This window comes from Archocentrus centrarchus, chromosome 24 (genome assembly GCF_007364275.1).
Source record: "Archocentrus centrarchus isolate MPI-CPG fArcCen1 chromosome 24, fArcCen1, whole genome shotgun sequence".
Taxonomy (NCBI): Eukaryota; Metazoa; Chordata; class Actinopteri; order Cichliformes; family Cichlidae; genus Archocentrus; species Archocentrus centrarchus.
Genome location: NC_044369.1, coordinates 535,001 through 555,000, shown reverse-complemented (window position 1 = coordinate 555,000; position 20,000 = coordinate 535,001). Strand labels below are relative to the sequence as shown.

The following is a 20,000-nucleotide window of genomic DNA, read 5'->3' as shown; positions in this document are numbered from 1 at the left end:
TGGCTTGGCTTTGATGCTCTTGCTTTAATCCAATTAATACACACAGGGTCCACAGAGAAACACTCAGCACTGCCAGGATCATAAAATATTACCCTTTCAAATTAATTCCATAACGGTGGAATCATCCTCCACTGAATGTGTGACGAGCTGCTGCCAAAACCAACCACCCATCTAAATGTAAATGTGTGCCAGCACTAATCCTCCAGTCATTACACTCGTTCTTAATGATTCCTCTGTTAACTGCAACAGAAATGTAAGGAGACATTAGCAGGAAATAGACTGTTCCTGTGCACTCTCTCTGCCTGGCTCGCATCATTAGTTCAGGTACAGAGCAGCATCTTCACCAGTGAGTGAAGGGGAGGCCGTAAAGTTTTACACCTGCTCTGATTAGCAGCAGCAAAGGCGACTTAGAGCCAGCGAGGATCGCACCTCTATCAGAGACGTAAAGTTTGTTATTACACCGCTAAATACGAGCAGAAGGGGACGAGATGAGAGGACATGAGAGGGGACGAAACGGGCAAACTAGAGAAAAAAAGGGAGAAGAAAAGTATCAAAGAAGAGGAGGGGGAGGAAGTGGGAGGGAGCAAGGAAAGGGCAGGAAAAGAGGCAATAGAGAAGAAGAAACCGGAGGGGATGAAGTGGGAGAGGGGGGGTGAGGGAGAAAGGAAAGGAAAGGAAACAAGAAGGGCAAGTAGGAAAGGGAATAGGGCAAGGACCATTATACAGCAGCCGTGTGGTGCCTCCAAAACACTGCTGTGTGACAAAGGTGATGATATAGCAACAGTTTCTGCAGGTCGTGCACTTGTCGATGTTTGCGACCCGGCGCTGCAGCCGGGGTGAAGACACGAGACACGATCGTGTTGGTGTTTAATGACATATCAACACAGAAGCTCAGAGAGTCACAGATGATACTGTTTGGGTGCTCAGGAGAAGACTGCAGCCACGGCCTGCTCTGTAAAGGAGAGCAGAGATGGATGTGGCTGTGTGAGCCAACCAACATGAAACAATGAAACAATGAAACGAGGAAATGAGGAAAAGTGATGAAAGAGGAAGGGAAGAAATGAGGAAAGGACAATGAGTAGACATAGGATGAAGGCAAGAAAAGGAAACTAGAGGAAAGGAAACAAGAAAAGTAGAAAGATGACAAAGGAAAGGAAACAAGAAGAAGGAGTAAGGAGGAAATGAGAAGGAAACAAAAGGGAATGAGGTATAAGCAAGGAAAGGTCAGGACAGGATACAAGAGCAAGAGATGAAACAAGGAGAGAAAAGGAAGTGGGGAACTGATGAAAAGTGGGAAGGGAGGAAGAATGAAGCGCGAGAAACAAGAGACACTGGAGAAAATAAGGAAAGGAAACAAAAGGTGATGGGGTAAGTTGAGGACAGGAGATGGAAGGAAACAAGAGAAGAAAAAAGGAAACATGGAGATAAAATAAGGAAATGAGATGAAAAGAGGAGCAAGAATAGCAAAGATTAGGAGGCAGGCAAAAAGAACAATATGGGAGCAAAATACTGTGAAAAGCAACATTTCCTTACCCTCCACCCCTCCACCCCTCCCTCCATGAAGTCATTGTGTTGCTCTGAGCAGATTATTGTGAAACAAATCTCTCCTTATTTCCCACATTTGGTTATCGGCACAGTCATATTTGCATGGGTGGACTTCCTGTCTGCTGTTATTTTTTCCCTGATTGGCTAACACACACACACACACACACGCTTTTTTCTTCAACACACACACACACACACACACACACACACACACACACACACACACACACACACACACACACACACACACACACACACACACACACACACCTGTCAGGTTTATCAGCTGCAGGGGGAGAAATGTCCTCACAGTAATAACAGCCGAGCAGAGAGAAAAGAGGAAGAGTTTAAATCTCAGCTGCTGAAGTTATTCCACCTGATTCAGAGGTGTGTGTGAATCTGTTTGCACAGTCACACCCAAAAAGGTGCGACTGTGCAAACAGCAGCTGATATTGTCCCACCTCAGGCAACGAGAAATGTTCCAAATACATCTTTGCGATATCAGAGCTGTACCTGTAAAGTCACACTTACACCACAACTGTAGCTATTTTAGACATTTTAGACATTACCTGATGGAGGTGCAGGTAGGAACACAAACCCCTGACACCAACAGACTGAACACTGACCGTCTTTACTCTGCCACAGACACCGAGGTGGACACAGTAGCTTCTGGAAACAGCAAAGAAGCAACACTCATCAAATTATGCACAAATATTTGAAAAGAAGTTGAAAGTTTGGAACAAGATATGTGACTGGAGTACATTTTATGGAAAAAAATGCATGTTTCCTCAAATGAAAACCACTAGGCCTCACATTAAAAAAAAGCTTTTACTGCATAGTATGCCTGCATATGTTTCACAATAAAAGCACAGGTTTCTTTTTACTTTTAATTGACATGAACTGTCACATTTGTGTTCCTGCTTCTTGGGGGGGGGGTTACATGTCAGAGAGGCAGCATGTGGACATGTGCAGAAGAGGGGTCAGGGACAAAGGATGCTGGAGATGGAGATAGGGCTGCAACTAATGACTATTTTGATAGTCGGTTAGTCATCGACTATTGAAACGATTAGTCGACTAATGGGATTATGAATCAGATAATTATGAAATGGCACTTATTAAGGTTATTTAAAATGCATACCTGTCAAGTCTCCTGTTTGGCCGGGAAACTCCCGTATTTTACCGCTCTGTCCCGTCGTCCTCCCGTATTACTATTTTCCCGTAAATTTCCCGTATTTTAATGTAATAAACAAACTGTGGAAACGGTGTTGTGTAAACAGGGCCTCAGAGTCCTCTCTCCTCTGGTGGGGCAGTCGATGTGTTGAGTAAACTCCGGTATCACCTTTTTCAGTTTGCACTGTTAAAGTCCCCGGCTACGATGAGAGCCGCATCACGCTGGTTAGCCTGATAGGTGGAAATAGCCTCATGTAGCTCGGATAGTGCAGTGTTTGTGTCCACCTGGGGTGGGATATAGACGGCGCTGAAGATGACCGAAGTGAACTCGCGGGGCAGGTAGTGGGGGCCGCATTTCAGGGTTAGGAGTTCCAGGTTAGGTGAACAGGATTGTTTCAGAGGGACAGCATTCCTACTGTCACACCAGTTGTTATTAATCGTTAGGCACACACCTCCTCCTCTTGATTTCTCAGACTCGCTCGTTCTGTCCGTGCGATGCACACTGATGAACTCCGCCGGCTGTGCGGCGTGGTCCGGTATGAGGGGGATCAGCCCGTGAGACAGATGATGTTGCAGTCCTGTATGTCCCTCTGGAACTGTATCCTGGCCCTGAGTTCATCCAGTTAGTGTTAGTGTAGATGTTGGATTCTTCTTGGTGTTAAAGTAATGACTCACTCATCTTCTTCCATACCGAGCCAGGGGATCGGACTTAGGATTTGCAGTACAGTATGATAACATGTACTATTCAAACAACAGGAATTAAAAGCTTGGCCTTTGTATAAGCATGAAAGAGTGTTAAACTTCTGAGGTTCGCGAAGAGCCGACGTTTTTTGTTCACATTTGTTGAGTTTAGGGGGGGAAATGTGGTTTCCCAGGAGCCTGAATAAACTGGAAGGATCCTTTCAAATAAATGAATATGAAGCTCTGCTTGCAGCACACTGTGTGGAATCATGTACCTGTGTAGTAACTGCCACACTCTTTTTAAATAACATTATAATTTCTGTGATTATTTCTTCCACTGGTGCTGTTCCGAGTTGGAACATTTCTCCCCTGCAGCTGAACTTTGTGCTTCATCCTCAAGAGGAACATGGAAGTTTCCTCCCTATTTATCTGTCAGATTGTTCTCTCGATGCAAAGCGTTGGTTTGTTTTTCCTGTATAAGGTTAGAGTGTTCTACTGAGGCTGATGAGGAAAAGATGAAGGATAATTGCATGAAGATGGTGGTGGAGCTGGCAGCGCTGCCCCTGTGTACAGAAGTAATGCAGGACAGATGCTGGATGTGAGGACAGAAGGCAGTTTTATGGGTCCACAATTTTTTCCAGTGTGCCAGGAGCAGCAGTGCTTCCTTCACAGCAGGAGATGTCCGTTATGCGATACAGCCATAGGATGTTTGGTTTGCTGACTTACATGCAGAGACTCTCCATGATGGGAGTTCATTCAAAAATATTACAGCTCTGACAGTTCTTTCATTTCCAGGATACAGCTTCTAGAGCCACCTCTGTCTCTGATGAGGCAGACTGACTATTAAAAAGCTGCTCGCTTATTTCCCAAGAGGATTCAGAAAGGAATCACTCTGAGGCCAGCTAAGATTTCAGTGTGGACACGAAGTTTAGGATCAGGACTTTTTCACAGCGAGTGATCCAAACCGTGCAGCAACATGTGTTTGGATAGATCACCTCGTTTTCTGACAGATCCTCGACACAAACTTTCGTTGAGAATAATTTAATCAACCTCCATCTTCCCTGTGTGAGTGTGCTCATCCACAGGTCTGTAGACAGTTGTAGCTGTAGCTAGGGACTAATATTTCAAACTCAAAACCCATACCCAGGAAAGTTTCCACAGGGAAAAAATGACAAAGAAGCATTTAAAAAAAATAATAATAAAGATGCAGATGTATTCAGCTACAGCCAGTTATTTCCTGTAACTGGTGATTTGGCACATTTTCATTACCACTGCTGGTAGAATTTTAAAAGCTTCAATCAGGGACTTTAACAGATGGCTAATGTGGGTAAATGCTAATAGTTAAATGGCTAACATTAGCATGTATGCTGTTAGCTTTCATGATAACTGTTTAATGCTTAAGTGATCTTCAAACAGGAACTTTACTGATCTGTTAAGATTGCTCATAAAGACCAGGATGTCTTCATGGTGCATGTTCTGCCTATGGTACCTACAGAGTACTGTCGTGTATCCAAAGATACTGTGATCATTGGTTCTGGTGACGTCCTTCATTGCAGTAGTGTTTTATAGTTTAGTGAAAACATGTTACGGCCTCTTTAGGAATCAGTTTGGTAGCTAACTTCCTGCTACCTTCTAACTGGATGCCTGGATATTAAACTTTATTGTAACACCACTGATCATTTTATTGGAGCTGAAAGAAGTTAGAAATCTCAGCTGCAGTGTTCGATTTTGGGAACCTTCACTGCTCTGGTCTCAGAGACATTGACACACAGACCTCCTGTGGTCAAACAGGACCCTACAACACTAAATGGGATGTGGACACTTCTTGGTTTCTGCACCCATGGAGACCTTCAATGTGTGGTTCTCCTGCAGACATTTTTGTCCTCCATTGCTGGTCAGATAAATAAATCAGTTAGTGAAGCTCAAAATATTATGACTGATTATTAAAATGTTTCCTGATGACGGTCAGTTGATCTGGAGGGTCAAATGTTCACAGCTTGTAAAGCTGGAGATGAGAAACGTGAGGTTGGGCTGCCAGAAACTTGAGAGGCAGCTTTTAGGCTTTTGAGGGATGAACTGCATGGCTTTCAAATGCATAAGCACACACACACACACACACACACACACACACACACACACACACACACACACACACACACACACACACACACACACACACACACACTATGTACTCTACAAACTGAATGAAATCAGTGAATCAGGAGAGATGGAGGGTTTCACCAAGAAAAGCCTACACTCCCTGAGAGACATGGAAAACACTCACTGTATGTGTGTGTGTGTGCGTGCGTGCACGTGTGTGCGTGCGTGCGTGCGTGTGTGTGTGTGTGTGTGTGAGAGAGAGAGAGAGAGAGCTGGGAAAGAGAGAGACGAAGGCTGTTTTCTGACTTGTGTGGCAGCTTCTAGTTTTTCCATTAGTGGAAAGGAGCTCGGTGCTTTTTGATGTTACATGTTACAATGTTCCTGAAATTTCACGCTGAACAACTTTAATGGAAGCAAAAGGTTTAGCTGAGACACACACACACACACACACACACACACACACACACACACACACACACACACACACACACACACACACACACACACACACACACACACACACACACACAGTAAACTGGCTCAGGAGGAGTGGAAATGGGTTTGAGCATAAATTTGCAGTGTGTGCTGTGAATGTTTGTGTGCACCTGTGCAGTTTGTGTATGTGTGTATTTCTGTCAGCACAAAAAACCCTAAATCACCTACTATTGATCTGTCATGTTCAGCATGCTTTCAGTAAATTGCTTGTAGAATATAAATGACTCGAGGAGAGAGGCGTGGAACAGATGGGGTTGTTTTTCGGTTAAAGTTGAGCTCAGAATACGACCTCATCTGCTGCAGGAGAAACGTGGTTGGACTAGGGCGTGTGTGTTTGTGTGTGTGTGTAACCATTGTTGTTACTGCTGTTGTTACCTCATATGAGCGGTGATTCAAAGCATGCAGCTTTTGTCCTGGTGTCCACTGATGATGCTTCAAAATAACTGCCCCAGAGACATTTAGAGATGGCTTCCAAATGAGGGGACTCATTACATTTCACGGAACAAACTGATCATCATGTCAGATATTCCTGAGTAAGTGTTCCTTAACCATCAGATGTAGCTGATGGGTGACCGATGGGTGATCTTAAAGGAAAAAAAATCCTGCTGTATATCTCCACACATGGGTCGGTACTCAGTAATGTGTCAGGAATGAAAGGATGCTGCATCGTTTGATGGAAATGAAGATGATCAACCTGCAGAGGCTGAATTCAAATTCACCCAGAAAGTCAAAGTGAAAAATGATGCAGCAGGCTGGAGCGTTTAGCTGAAATTTCTTTGCAGCAACTCAAAAGGGTCCTCAGTAGTTTGTGTGGCCCCCATGTGCCTGACAGCGTTGGGGTTCCTAATGAGATGATGGATGGTGTTCTAGGGGATCTCCTCCCAGATCTGGACCAGGGCATCACTGAGCACCTGGACAGTCTGAGCTGCAACCTGGCAGCTTAATATGGACTGAAACATGATGTCCCAGAGGTGTGCTATTGGATTTAGGTCAGCGTGGGGGCCAGTCAATGCTGTCAGTTCCTTTGTTCTCCTGGAATTGAATGAATGAATGAATGAAGTTTTATTGCCATGTGGGTGAACAAGTTCACACATTGGAAATTGCAGTTACAGAACACCATCCAAGAATACACAAACACAACACACATAGGGGGATATGTGTCCTCGGGTCATGCAGCCGACTTGCAGCGCTACCTTTGGCAGGAGGAGAAAACAACACATAATGGGGAAGTTAGGTTAAAAAAAAAGTCATCTGGTACAGTGCTCAAAAGAGCACTATACCAGGGTCCAAAAAAACCACCTTAGCAAAGCATTTGCACTTTTAAAGCAAGGACAGCGGCGGTAGGTGAGTTCAGGTGAGGAGGGGATGCAGACGGAGACGAGAGGTGGGGGCATTGTGGAGCCAGATGCCAGGATCCAGCCAAAACAGTTCGCTGATAGTGGTGGAATTTCATCAGCGGCCGTGATACACCAGACCCAGCTTCACAAATCACAACGCGGAGTGGGGGGAAGAGCAGCCGCACACAGAGCCCTGGAGAGAGATATGGTTGCCAACCCAAGGCCGGCAGGGGAGCCGAATTCCTGATAACAAATGTTGTTTTGGAACAGGCTGCTTGTTTTTCCAACAGCCTTCAGTCTTACTGGGAAACCATTCGAAAATCCAATATTCCAAATTCGTTGATTGCCGTCCTCACTGTGCAGAACTGAACTATATCTCCTGATCTAACCCCTCTCGCCTGCGAGCTCGCTAATCTTGCGGCTCAGGTCCACCAGGCTTTGAGTCTGAGTTTGTACGGCTCTGCTCAGCCCTTCCACCTGGGTCGGCAGCCTCTGCAGATGTCGAACCGCCGTCCAGATTTTCTTAATTTGCCAGTAAAGCAGGTATCCTCCGAGCCCAAACAGAGAAGATACTGCTACCAAAAAGCCGAATATATAGGCGTCTTCCACGTCTTCCACTCCAAGGGCCGAGAAGCACACAGGTCTCCACGAGCTCCAAGAGTCGATGACGTATCCAACCGGGTCTGTTCCACTCGGACACGCAGGCTCCCCTGTCCCGGATCTCATAGTGGAAAAAATTCGATCAATGATGGAGAATGCCCAGTTTGCCAGATCCATGATTCAATCTTGTTCTTATTCGGACAGTGTGTAAAGACGCTCTCACAGCAAGCAGCAAGCGGAGAGATGGGGAGGGCAGGGAGAGAGAGATAGTGCGACCGTCTCCGACAAGAGCAGGAAGAGAGCATACGCTTACCACATGAGGCCAGGCATTGTCATGCACCAGGAGGAACCCACTGCACCAGTGTAGGGTCTGATAATAGGTCCGAGGATTTCATCCCTGGGCTTTAGCTGTGCTCATCCTGTTCCGCCTTGCACAAAGGTATGGCCAGGTATGGCCTCATGCTACCAGCAGTGACACTGACATTTAAAGAAACTGCACCAAAACGAGCTGCTCTAAGACGCGCCTCAGAAAAGGTGTAACAGAGGGGTCTGTGGAGCTGCAATAATGAGGAATTCGGACCAAAGCAGTGCAGTTCTGCTTTATATAAACCACAGGGGAATGATTTATATATGAAAAGGAAGGATTTAAAAGCATGATATGTGCCCTTTAATTTCATGAACACTAAAGCAGGTGAAACTGATTAACAGCCCCCTCTGATACTTACCTGACCACATCAATATCACAGAGGTTTCACTGACTGATGCTAAACTGAGGCCAATCAGATCTAGACTGAGAAATACCTACTTTGACTGAGTAACAGTGATACTAAGCTCTGCAGAGACTACTTACATTTGTTTTTGGAAATCATTCAAAATGCATCATGTTGAGGATGTCCCATTTACAATGAAACAGCATTGTGTGCAGCAGCGATCCAACCTCATCGTCAGTCCACACAAAACCTCTCACATTGGCCGTTTTGTAAGTAATGAACAATTTGCCGCGCTACCTACTGTGTCACTCCACGCATGCGTGTCTTGCGTAAACAAACTTTGCAAAGAGAAAACCAACGCCAACGTATGGCCTGGCATGGGAACTACATCGTTTTCATCGTTTCCATCGTTTCACGTCATCGTGTAAACGCGGATCGTTTCTGAAACGCCATCGTGTAAACGAAAGGCTGAAACGCATCAAAACGACACCGTTTCGTGTAAACGGCACCTAATACAGAGAAAACCCAACAGTCCAAACGACCCCCTATGAGCAGCACTTGGTGACGGTGGGAAGGAAAAACTCCCTTTAACAGGAAGAAACCTCCATCAGAACCAGGCTCAGGGAGGGGGGGTCATCTGCTGAGGGGGGAGAGACAGGACAAAAGACACAAAAGAGAGCCAGAGATTAGCTACTTTCCTCTAATCATTCACACATAGATGTACAAGTGAAATCTGTGGCAAAACAGTAACTTTAATACATTAAAATTATTACTTTATGTACTGACTCATGGTGGTGGTTCAAAGCATTAACAGCTTTTTGGTGTCCTTTTAGTGTGATTTAAGCAGTGTTAGAAAAATGTGGAGACATGGCAGGACTGTGTTAGAGAACAGCAGGAACTGAAGTCTGTTTTACTGGTTCTGCTGCACTTGTTGGTCAAACGTTGACCAGAATGAGCTTCAGTTGCTTCTGTTAGCATTCCCATGAGAAAGACATGGATCCCTCAGTGTCTCCAGTAAAGCTGCGCAGTCTGCATGAATAAATATGAAATCTGATGATTGTGAGAAATGTGACACCAGTGAGCTGTTCTTATTTGAGTGAGGATTATGAGACACACACATGCATGCTGGTGTTTCTGACGTTTCCAGTGCGTTGGCTGTGGTTTTGGCTGCGGCGAAGGCCGAGCCCGAGATCAACGGAGGCCATTGTTGCCCTGTGCGAGAGAGGCGAACCATTTTTTCCACTTTCCATTTCAGCTCTTGTCTGTTATTATTTTTTTCCCTCAGGAAATGTTCTTCTTTCCAACTGTTGTTGAGGATGACGAAAGCCAATATGTTTCGAAAAATCATAAACAAATCGAAATCGATTGACAGCCAACAGGGCTGCACATGTTGCTGTTACACGGGAACTTTCATGGTCAGATGTGAAAAATGACACCATATTACCATAAATATGAAGTACAGACAAAAACTACCAAACTACCAGACACTCAAACAGTTTCTTTCCTCATGCCATCACACTCATTAACAGCTGATCAATAACACTGATCTCTACATACATTGCCTAAATGTGTACAGAATAGAGATATTGCTGTTATACCACAATGCACACTACACTTTAATTTATTCTATTATTTATTAGATTTAGTATATTGTATAGTATAGTTCTTAAATTACACTGCACCTTCCTTCCTTTTCTTAGATTTGTATTTGTATATTGTATAGCATTTATGTTGAATTATATGACACTGTATAATACTAGAGAGACATCCTTGTGTGTGTGTAAACATACTTGGCCAAAATAAATCTGATTCTGATACAGGATGCATTGGCACTTTTGTAGTGCACACATTTAAATTCAAATATTTTCTATTTACATAATAATAATAATAATAATAATAATAACTTATTTGTGGGTGCCCAAGGTCACTCAACAGTAACACAGGACCAATTAAACAATAAAACAATAAAGCAGCAGCACAGAAGCAATAAAACCAATTTGTTAAACAGAGTGAATGAAATCCTTAAAAACCAGTTAGAATTGTAACTAGATTCTCAATGTTTGTTTAAACAGGTGAGTTTTTAAGACTGGATTTAGAGACGGTAGCCTGTCGATGCCCTTTTAGGATGGTGGGAGTGAGCTCCAGAGATGAGAGGCTGTGTATCAGAACGCTCTGGACCCTGTCGTAGATGGATGGACAGGAGGTGTGGAAGAAGGAGAACAAAGTGTACGTGAGGGAGTGTAAGAACGAGTGAGAGCAGCGATGTGTGGGGGTGCAAGGTTATGAAGAGATGTGTTGGTGAGGAGGAGAGTCTTATATTCAGTATGATGGTTTATAGGGAGCCAGTGAAGTTCCTGAAGGATGGGGGTGATGTGGCGAGTGGAGGGGGTTCGGGTCATGATGTCGGCAGTGGAATTCTGGACCATTTGAGGTTTAGAGGAGTTTGAGCGGTAAACCACAAATAAACGAGTTACAGTAATCAAAGTCAAAGTCAGCTTCATTGTCAAATCTGAAATATGTACAGAACAGACACAGGATCGAAATTCTGTTACTCTCAGACCCACGGTGCAACAATAAACAGTAAACCTTTAACTAAACATCAACAAACATTAGCAAATATGATACTATCCTAAATTGTAAACTATAGCAGTGTAAATATATCAAGTATAAAAGTATATATATATATATATATAGTATAGCAGTCCTGGCATTGACATCTGAATAAAGTGACATATGGAAGTGACCAGGGAATGAACAAGGACGGCGGTGCTGACAGGTGTGAGGGATGGACGAAGGCGCCTGATGTAGATGGAAATATGTCACAGAGCTTCAGCTTTGCAGGATTTTTCTTAGAGATTTCTTTCTCTGAGATTTTCATATTTTTGTTCTAAAATGAAGAATCTGACTGCTTATTTTTTAACAAAGGTGACTTGTTTCCAAAGCTAACTGGTAAGATCACTTTGCATGTGCATGGGTTCCTTTTGTTTTACAACTTAAGCTTCACGAAGTAGCAACTGGGTATGTGGTGATTAATCAGTGCTTGTTTGACTGATTCCTTTCTGGACTAACTGCTCGAGTTGCCCTGACTCGTCTCTTTTCTGATAACTGAAGTGTGATTCCCTAAACATTTCTGAACTGCTCTTCTTGTATTCCCTGCCCTCGTCTTCATGTCCTGAAAAAGAAAAAGAAAGAAGTTTTGGGTTTGTCTCCTGAACTGTAAAAAGTCCCCCTTGAAAGCCTTTCTTCATCCCTGAGTGTCTGACTCAGCTGGGTTTGTCCTTGAAAGCTACCTGCCTCCTGATTTCTAATGGCAGCAGGTATTTGGCTCCTCTGTCTTTTCCTGCTTGTCTGCTTCACATGTATGGCCCCCGTACTCTTTTGTCTTGTCCTTTTCCCCATTGTCTACTAAGCATCCTGTCTCAGTGATATTGCTGCCTCAATGAAGGTTGTCACAGTATGAACATTCATGAATTTATTACCCCCAGTACTGGGCTGCAGCTACACAAACTGTAACCTGTTGCTAACGGAGGCCCAAGGGGAAATCACATCACCATGCTACCCTGAGAGATACCCCAATTCGCAGAGCTGTAAGTGGATCATGCAAGCCCCCACCGGGTTCATTATTCAGCTCTCCTTCCTGGACTTTGACCTGGAGGAAGCGCAGGGATGCATCTACGACAGGGTGGTGGTGAATACAGGCAACACTGAAGTTAAGTTCTGTGGTCTGACGGCCAACGGGCTGACGCTGAACTCAACAGGGAATGAGATGACGCTCTCCTTCACCGCTGACTTCAGTGTGCAGAAGAAGGGCTTCAAAGTTAGCTTCCAACATGGTAGGTGAAGGCTACCAGCTGGGCCCTGCTCTTCAGAAGTGTCTCAGCTAATATGTTGTAATCATGCTATAAACATAAGAGTTTGAGGACTGGCTTGGTAATGAGTAAAGCTCCTTTAAATTTGGTTCTGCTTTGGTGATAAACATCAAAGGGTCACAGGATGAAGACCTTCTGGGTAAAAAATGCATTTGCTCTACTCACTCAACTCAAACCAAAAACAACATTTATAAGGTAACACACAACAGGTGTGTTCCCAGTACACACCTGTAAATCTGCAGCCAACCATTACATTACATTACAACAACCAGCTAGAGTTAATGCATTCACAGAGGGAAGGTGTGTGCGTGCGTGTGTGTGTGTGTGCACGTGTGTGTGCGTGCGTGTGTGCGCGTGCATGAGTGTGTGTGTGTGCAGCATCTTTCCTCCCATCAATTTCAAAGTTTTATACCACACAAACCAGCAGGCTGAAGGACCTAAAGCCTGTAAATGAACCAGCAGGTGAAGATGATAAATACAAATATATAAAGTTATTGGCACTGACTCCAGAGCAGTTTGTCAGCAGGAATGGAGGTGCGTTGTTCTGTAGTACTCAGTGTCTCTGTGTCACTGCCATCAAGGTACTCTGTAACTGTAACTTAACACAACAACAAAGAAGGACACACCACCTTGTGGTGCTATTCAGCAACTGCACTTTACAAGTTAGTCATTGAATAGTTAATTTTTAAGGGTCACGAAAGATGAAAGCAAAATAAAACATAAGAAATATTAATAAATCACACAATCATTGCACCTTTACCCCCACTGCTGGACTCTGCCAGTATAATCATCCCATCGTCCAACCGTAGTCCTTAACCCTGGGATGCTATGTGATGTTTAACAATCCATTTGTGATGTCACCTGGAGCTCGTCAGTAAAGTCATACAGAAAACAATGACTTCAAGTTATTTGTGCTAAAGGTGGTTCTCCAAGCTCACAGGACTCTGCACATGTGAAAAATCAAATACAGTCATGTTTTTTTTGTATTGTATTTCCATAACACTGATGCAACAGCTGGGGTGTTACCTGCCCTGTGCTGGTTGTCTTCGCTTCAAGGGATCTTTTTGATAATTAGAACCAAACAAACATGTTCTTGAAGCGGGAACCAAGTGAACACCGAGCTATGGGCTGATTTTTGGTGACATGACAGAGGCCTGTACAACTAAGGTCCTCATATGACACATAATACATCAGACAGGAATATCATTTATATATTCCTAAATGTCATAAACATAGTTTTGTGTGTAAAATGGGTGTTTGGCTATATTAGTGTCCTCGTGTGGAGTTGATGTGCAAAGACAAATTTTTAAATATGTTTAAATGTGTTAAAAACTGGGCACATTTATCATTGAAAGAGTTTTTTAAGTGACAGCAAGAAAAGCATTTCATAACAATCGTGTGATCAATATTTCCTGGTTTGTAAGAGATTTGGATTTGGAAACAGCGCTCGCCCACAGCAACAGCAGCCTTCGTCTCATCATCCCCTCTCTGCAGGATGGACTGAGTTCACGTTTATTAGTTTGTTCTGCTAAGAACCTGCAGTCTGAATAAAGACAGAGAGGTGGAAGCTTGTTGGGTTACAGGTTACACTGTAATGCAGCTGCAGTTTAAGTTTGAAACCACAGTTTCTCCGTCACGGTCTGAGGCATCGCCGGCCAAAGCGACACGTTTGGTGTTGTGCCACATCCGTGCCTTTGTGCGTGTTTGGTGTGTAGTTGGATTTGAGCAAGTTGTGTTTGAAATGTGAGCATGTGACAGCCAGCAGCTCCAGCCAGAGCTGCTCGCCTGCCTGAAACTTTCTTTAACATGAAGTTTCAAAAGGCTAAACTTCTGATTGGGAAAAACTCGTGGATGAAATGTTCATTTTTGGAGAGTAGAACCTGCACTCATTGTCCCCGAGTTGCTTTTCTCAGTCAAACTTTAATTAAAAAGTTCAGCACATGAAGCAAAATAATGAAAAATAATAATTAGCTTTGTTGGATAAAATCAAGTTTTGATTTGAACTGTTTAAATCAAAGCCTGGTTAATTTTCACTCCTCTTTTTGTCCTTTTGTCTTTATTTTTTAAACATTTCTTTCTGATTTCTTTGATTTCTTTTTTGTTCCTTTACTTTGTTTTCTCACTTCTCTGACTTTCCTCTTTTATTCATAAATTCTTAACCCTTTTTTTGTCCTTTGCTGCTTCTTTTCTGGAGTTTCCTTTTCATCCTTGTTTCCTTTTTCCCTCACTTCCTTCCTTGTTTTCCTCGTTTTTACGTTTGTCATCTTTTGTTTTTATTTCTCGTCCTCCTTCCTTCTCGATGTCCATTTCTCCATTGTAGTTGCCGTAGCACTGAGGAACCAGAAGGTCAAGATAAGCAGTGACAATGGGCGAGTCACCAAGGTGACCAAATCTGTATCCATCCCTGTGCTCACTCAGCTGACCGTCTGCTTTGAGGTGGAGCGCAGCAGCCAGAAAGAGGTTCGGACCAACGTTATTGTTTTACATCTGTTTCACTCCAAGGTCATTTCAGACCTTTCTGCATTCATTTATTTTTAATGACCTTTAACTGTTAATCAGTTTAATGTCCTAATAAACAGGTTTAATGAGCTTTAAGATGTTTGTTTTTACAACCTTTTAAACATTTAACTAAGTGTAAATAACACACCACAGTTAGTATTTACCAATATAAATGATTAAGACATGGCTTTATAGGACAGCAATTGTGTTAGTTACTTAGTTTTCTTGTTTCCGGAACAGAAAGAATGGATCTTCACGTACTCTGACACTAGCAGCAATGTGCTGCTGAGCTTTGGCTCCGATGGCACTGGGATGAAGATGGTTGTGGATGGAGTGGTCTGTCCAATAGACAACATCATCTCCCCCTATGACTTCACTTACTCTATGAAGTTCTTCTGTGTCCTCTGGACATCATCAAATGGACGAGTGGCGATTTATTTCAGTGGAAACTACAGGGCCAAGGCCTGCTCGACCTCCTCTGGACACTCTGTGCCGGCTGGTGGAGCGTTCCGGATAGGAGGTAAGCTCAGAGTAGAGTTTGACCAGTTCATGTTTTTGATGCATTTTGTTAGTTGTCCATGTAAAATGTAAACTCATTTTAAAGACCTTCTGCCCTGCAGCAAAGAACCAACCAGTTATCAGTGCTTTGGAGATTTGCAAGATTAAGAAATGTGGTATGACAGGTTTAATGACAAATTCTGCCTTGTTGTACAAGAGACCTATCTGGTTAAAGGGATAAAAATAGAAGAAATGTAATTGTAGACACAATGTTAAAGCACAGAGAATATTAAATCATCCAAAAATAAGGTCTGCCGGGAACATGGGTTTCAAAAGTTCAGCTTACTATTAATTTTTTACACTCAGAGGTAAATTGAAAGCAGGATTAAATCATAGCAGAGCCTGAAAAAATACCTTTACTGACATGATGATGGGAAGTTCTCTGCCATATTAAACGAATAAATAAATTTTACTGAATCATAACTAAAACTGAGCAAAACGCATGCAAACTCTTTCAGATAATATTACAATTAGTGTTTCATTTTTTTAAATGTATAAATATGTTCAACCTACCATGAATTTATTGAGCCATGGGTCTTGATTGGAGCCTGGAAGGGACTCTTTCACACTGACTGACAGACTTTACTGCCCAGATACCAAGAATGTGAATGACTGAGTGATGGTGAGCACAAGACCTCGACATTCTGAGTCGAAACACTTTGGTTCACTGCTGAATTAAATAAAGAATTTCAGATGTGAAATAACAGAGCTTAGGTTTGCCAACTAAGCACACTTTGGCGTAAGCTCAGACTTCGAGGATATGTAATTGTTATTGTGATATTTGTGAGAAATCAATTCAGTTTAATTCAACTCTATTTTATTTATATAGCACCAAATCACAACAATACAGTCCCCCCCAGGCACTTTGTATTGTGGGTAAAGACCCTACAATAATACAGAGAAAACCCAACAGTCTAAACGACCCCCTATGAGCAGCACTTGGTGACAGTGGGAAGGAAAAACTCCCTTTAACAGGAAGAAACCTCCATCAGAACCAGGCTCAGGGAGGGGGGGGGTCATCTGCTGAGAGGGGGGGCTGTACAAAAGACACACTGTGGAAGAGAGCCAGAAATTAATAACTAATGATTAAATACAGAGTGGAGCATAAACAGAGTAAATAAGGTGAATGAAAAGAAACAGTGCATTATGGGAACCCCCCAGCAGCCTAGGCCTATAGCAGCATAACTAAGGGAGGGTTCAGGGTCACCTGATCCAGCCCTAACTATAATCTTGATCATAAAGGAAAGTTTTAAGCCTAATCTTAAAAATAGAGAGGGTGTCTGTCTCCTGAATCCAAGCTGGGAGCTGGTTCCACAGAAGAGGGGCCTGAAAGCTGAAGGCTCTGCCTCCCATTCTACTCTTAAGTATCCTAGGAACCACAAGTAAGCCAGCAGTCTGAGAGAGAAGTGGTCTGTTGGGGTGATATGAGACTATGAGGTCTTTGAGATAAGATGGTGCCTGATTATTCAAGACCTTGTAGGTGAGGAGAAGGATTTTAAATTCTATTGTAGATTTAACAGGGAGCCAATGAAGAGAAGCCAATATGGGAGAAATCTGCTCTCTCTTTCTAGTCCCTGTCAGTACTCTAGCTGCAGCATTTTGGATCAGCTGAAGGCTTTTCAGGGAGCTTTTAGGACAGCCTGATAATAATGAATTACAATAGTCCAGCCTAGAAGTAATAAATGCATGAATGAGCTTTTCAGCATCACTCTGAGAAAGGATGTTTCTAATTTTAGAAATATTGCGCAAATGCAAAAAAGCGGTCCTACATATTTGTTTAATATGTGCATTGAAGGACATATCCTGGTCAAAAATGACTCCAAGATTTCTCACAGTGTTACTGGAGGCCAAAGTAATGCCATCCAGAGTAAGTATCTGGTTAGACACCATGTTTCTAAGATTTGTGGGGCAGAGAACAAGAACTTCAGTTTTATCTGAATTTAGAAGCAGGAAATTAGAGGTCATCCAGGCCTTAATGTCTTTAAGACATTCCTGCAGCTTAACTAATTGATGTGTGTCATCTGGCTTCATTGATAGGTAAAGCTGAGTATCATCTGCATAACAATGAAAATTGATGCAGTGCTTTCTAATAATACTGCCTAAGGGAAGCATGTATAATGTAAATAAAATTGGTCCTAGCACAGAACCCTGTGGAACTCCATAATTAACCTTAGTGTGTGAAGAAGACTCCCCATTTACATGAGCAAATTGGAGTCTATTAGATAAATATGATTCAAACCATTGCAGTGCAGTACCTTTAATACCTATAGTATGCTCTAATCTCTGTAATAAAATGTTATGATCAACAGTATCAAAGCTGCACTGAGGTCCAACAGGACAAGCACAGAGATGAGTCCACTGTCAGAGGCTGTAAGAAGATCATTGGTAACCTTCACTAATGCTGTTTCTGTACTGTGATGAATTCTGAAACCTGACTGAAACTCTTCAAATAAACCGTTCCTCTGCAGATGATCAGTTAGCTGTTTTACAACTACTCTTTCAAGAATCTTTGAGAGAAAAGGAAGGTTGGAGATTGGCCTATAATTAGCTAAGACAGCTGGGTCAAGTGATGGCTTTTTAAGTAACGGTTTAAATGAGGAACAGGTCACTTTGCTAATGGTTGAACCAAAATGGCAATTTGCCGTTATCATTGCTGTTTTTGTGTTATTTGTTCACGATCAGGGGACCAGAGCTTTGACGGGAATATCTACAACCTGCGGCTGTGGGATTATGCCATGTCCATTCAGCAACTCGGCACATTAAAATGTGGTGATGTGGGGAATGTGATTGACTGGGACAACAGTTACTGGACCATCCCATCCTCTCTGGCTCAGACCGACACCTCACTCAGCTGCAGTGAGTACATGAAATAACTGCAATGTGACCTGTTGAATTTGTAATCTGATTCTTGCTCAAGATTAAACATCACATGATGGCAGAAACAGGAGCATACTGTAGGGCTGTGATAGAGCCAATCAAGTTTAGGCAAAGCACAAAAATATAATGATCATGAGAGCAGGGTATCAAACATGTGGGCCAGAACTGACCTGCTGAAAGGTCTGATACAGGTCACTGGATGGATTTGCAAAGTTTAAAATGTGCAATAAAGGAGGGCCTTTTTTTTTGTTTTCACTTCATGAAGAGCGATCAAAAAGGTCTATAAAAATTAAAATGTAATTCACCTTTGGCTGCAGTTTTCATTCAGAGTCCGCAGTTTGTTGGCCTTATGGCAGTGTGGCAGGTGAGGAGCATGACCATGTTTTAAAAATCATTCTTTGGGAGTTCTGCAAAGAATGAGACCAATGAGGCATCTGATTAGGAATGATCAGCAAACAGGATCTGATGTGTGTGTACACACCAGCATGCAGCACATTTGGCCACACCAACACAGCACAGTCTTTGGTCACCATCTCAACCACCCACAGATTTGTTTCCCTGCAACTTTTCCCACTTCCCAAAAATGAAAATGAAGTTGAAGGATCACCATTTTGACTTTGAGGCTGATGCTTTGAGGAGATGCAGCGCCACTCACAGAGTCAATGTAGGAATAGTGGCCGTGTTATAAAGAAGTGAGGTTTTTGATTCGCACAGAGTTCCTGTAAGATTTTGGTCACACTTCATGTTTCACACCAGGAAGCATTGTGTTTCAAGTCAAATGAGCTGCGTCATCAGAGGGGTGTCTGAGCCAGAGGTCTGAATCATCATCAGTTTCACGTTACCCACAGCCTGCCATGCCACATAGAAGAGAGGCGGTTAAGCTGAGGAGCCGTGCTGACACGTTCCTTTGATTTACAACAGGAGACTGACTGAATGTGGAAAAGCTGAAACAGCAATGAAACTGTACTTATTTTTCTCAAAAATAAAACTGTTTTCTTCAGCTGGAACCAGCCGTCTGGAGCTGAGAGGTGCAAACAGAGAAGGAAAGTCAGGAAGAACTGAGTGATGCACCAACACATTACTTTTTACTGAGTGTACAGACAATGAAGACAGTTTTCACACGTCATCATGCAAAACCTCCAAGCACTCAGCGTTTCAGTCTCTTTGCTATCAGTGTGGAAAATTATAACTTCAGCCAAATTCTGCTACATTTAAACTGTGCCTGGTGAGTTAATCAGCTCCAGCAACCTGGTTGGCCGCTGATCAGAAATCTCTGATTCCTGCTCTGGTCCACAAACCCACTTGGCTGGTGAAATGCACCGACACAACATGCGCTACTGCACCGCACCGAAGGGAAAGAATGTGCATTTAAATTGCTCATTTATTGAAGATTTCTCACTGTTTTTATTAGCACATTTTGCACACATAAACACATCCACTGGTACAAACTGGTGTGTGTGTGCCCACAGAGCAGTACCTCTTAGTTAAAGCACTGTAAATGAGTGTGTAGCCACAGGAGGTTAGCCACAGTGGTTTCAGTGAAAGTCCTGCCAACAGTG

General features: G+C 43.0%; 1 protein-coding gene across 1 annotated transcript in view; it reads left to right on the top strand.

Moving 5' to 3' along the window:
* adgrg6 (adhesion G protein-coupled receptor G6) overlaps positions 1-20,000 on the top strand; it is a 150,576-nt gene that overhangs the window by 26,250 nt on the left and 104,326 nt on the right. Inside the window, exons 3-6 of the mRNA XM_030722217.1 lie at positions 12,124-12,471; positions 14,828-14,967; positions 15,247-15,526; positions 18,247-18,420. Coding sequence (XP_030578077.1) covers positions 12,124-12,471; positions 14,828-14,967; positions 15,247-15,526; positions 18,247-18,420 — 942 coding nt within the window. The remainder of the gene's footprint in view (positions 1-12,123; positions 12,472-14,827; positions 14,968-15,246; positions 15,527-18,246; positions 18,421-20,000) is intronic.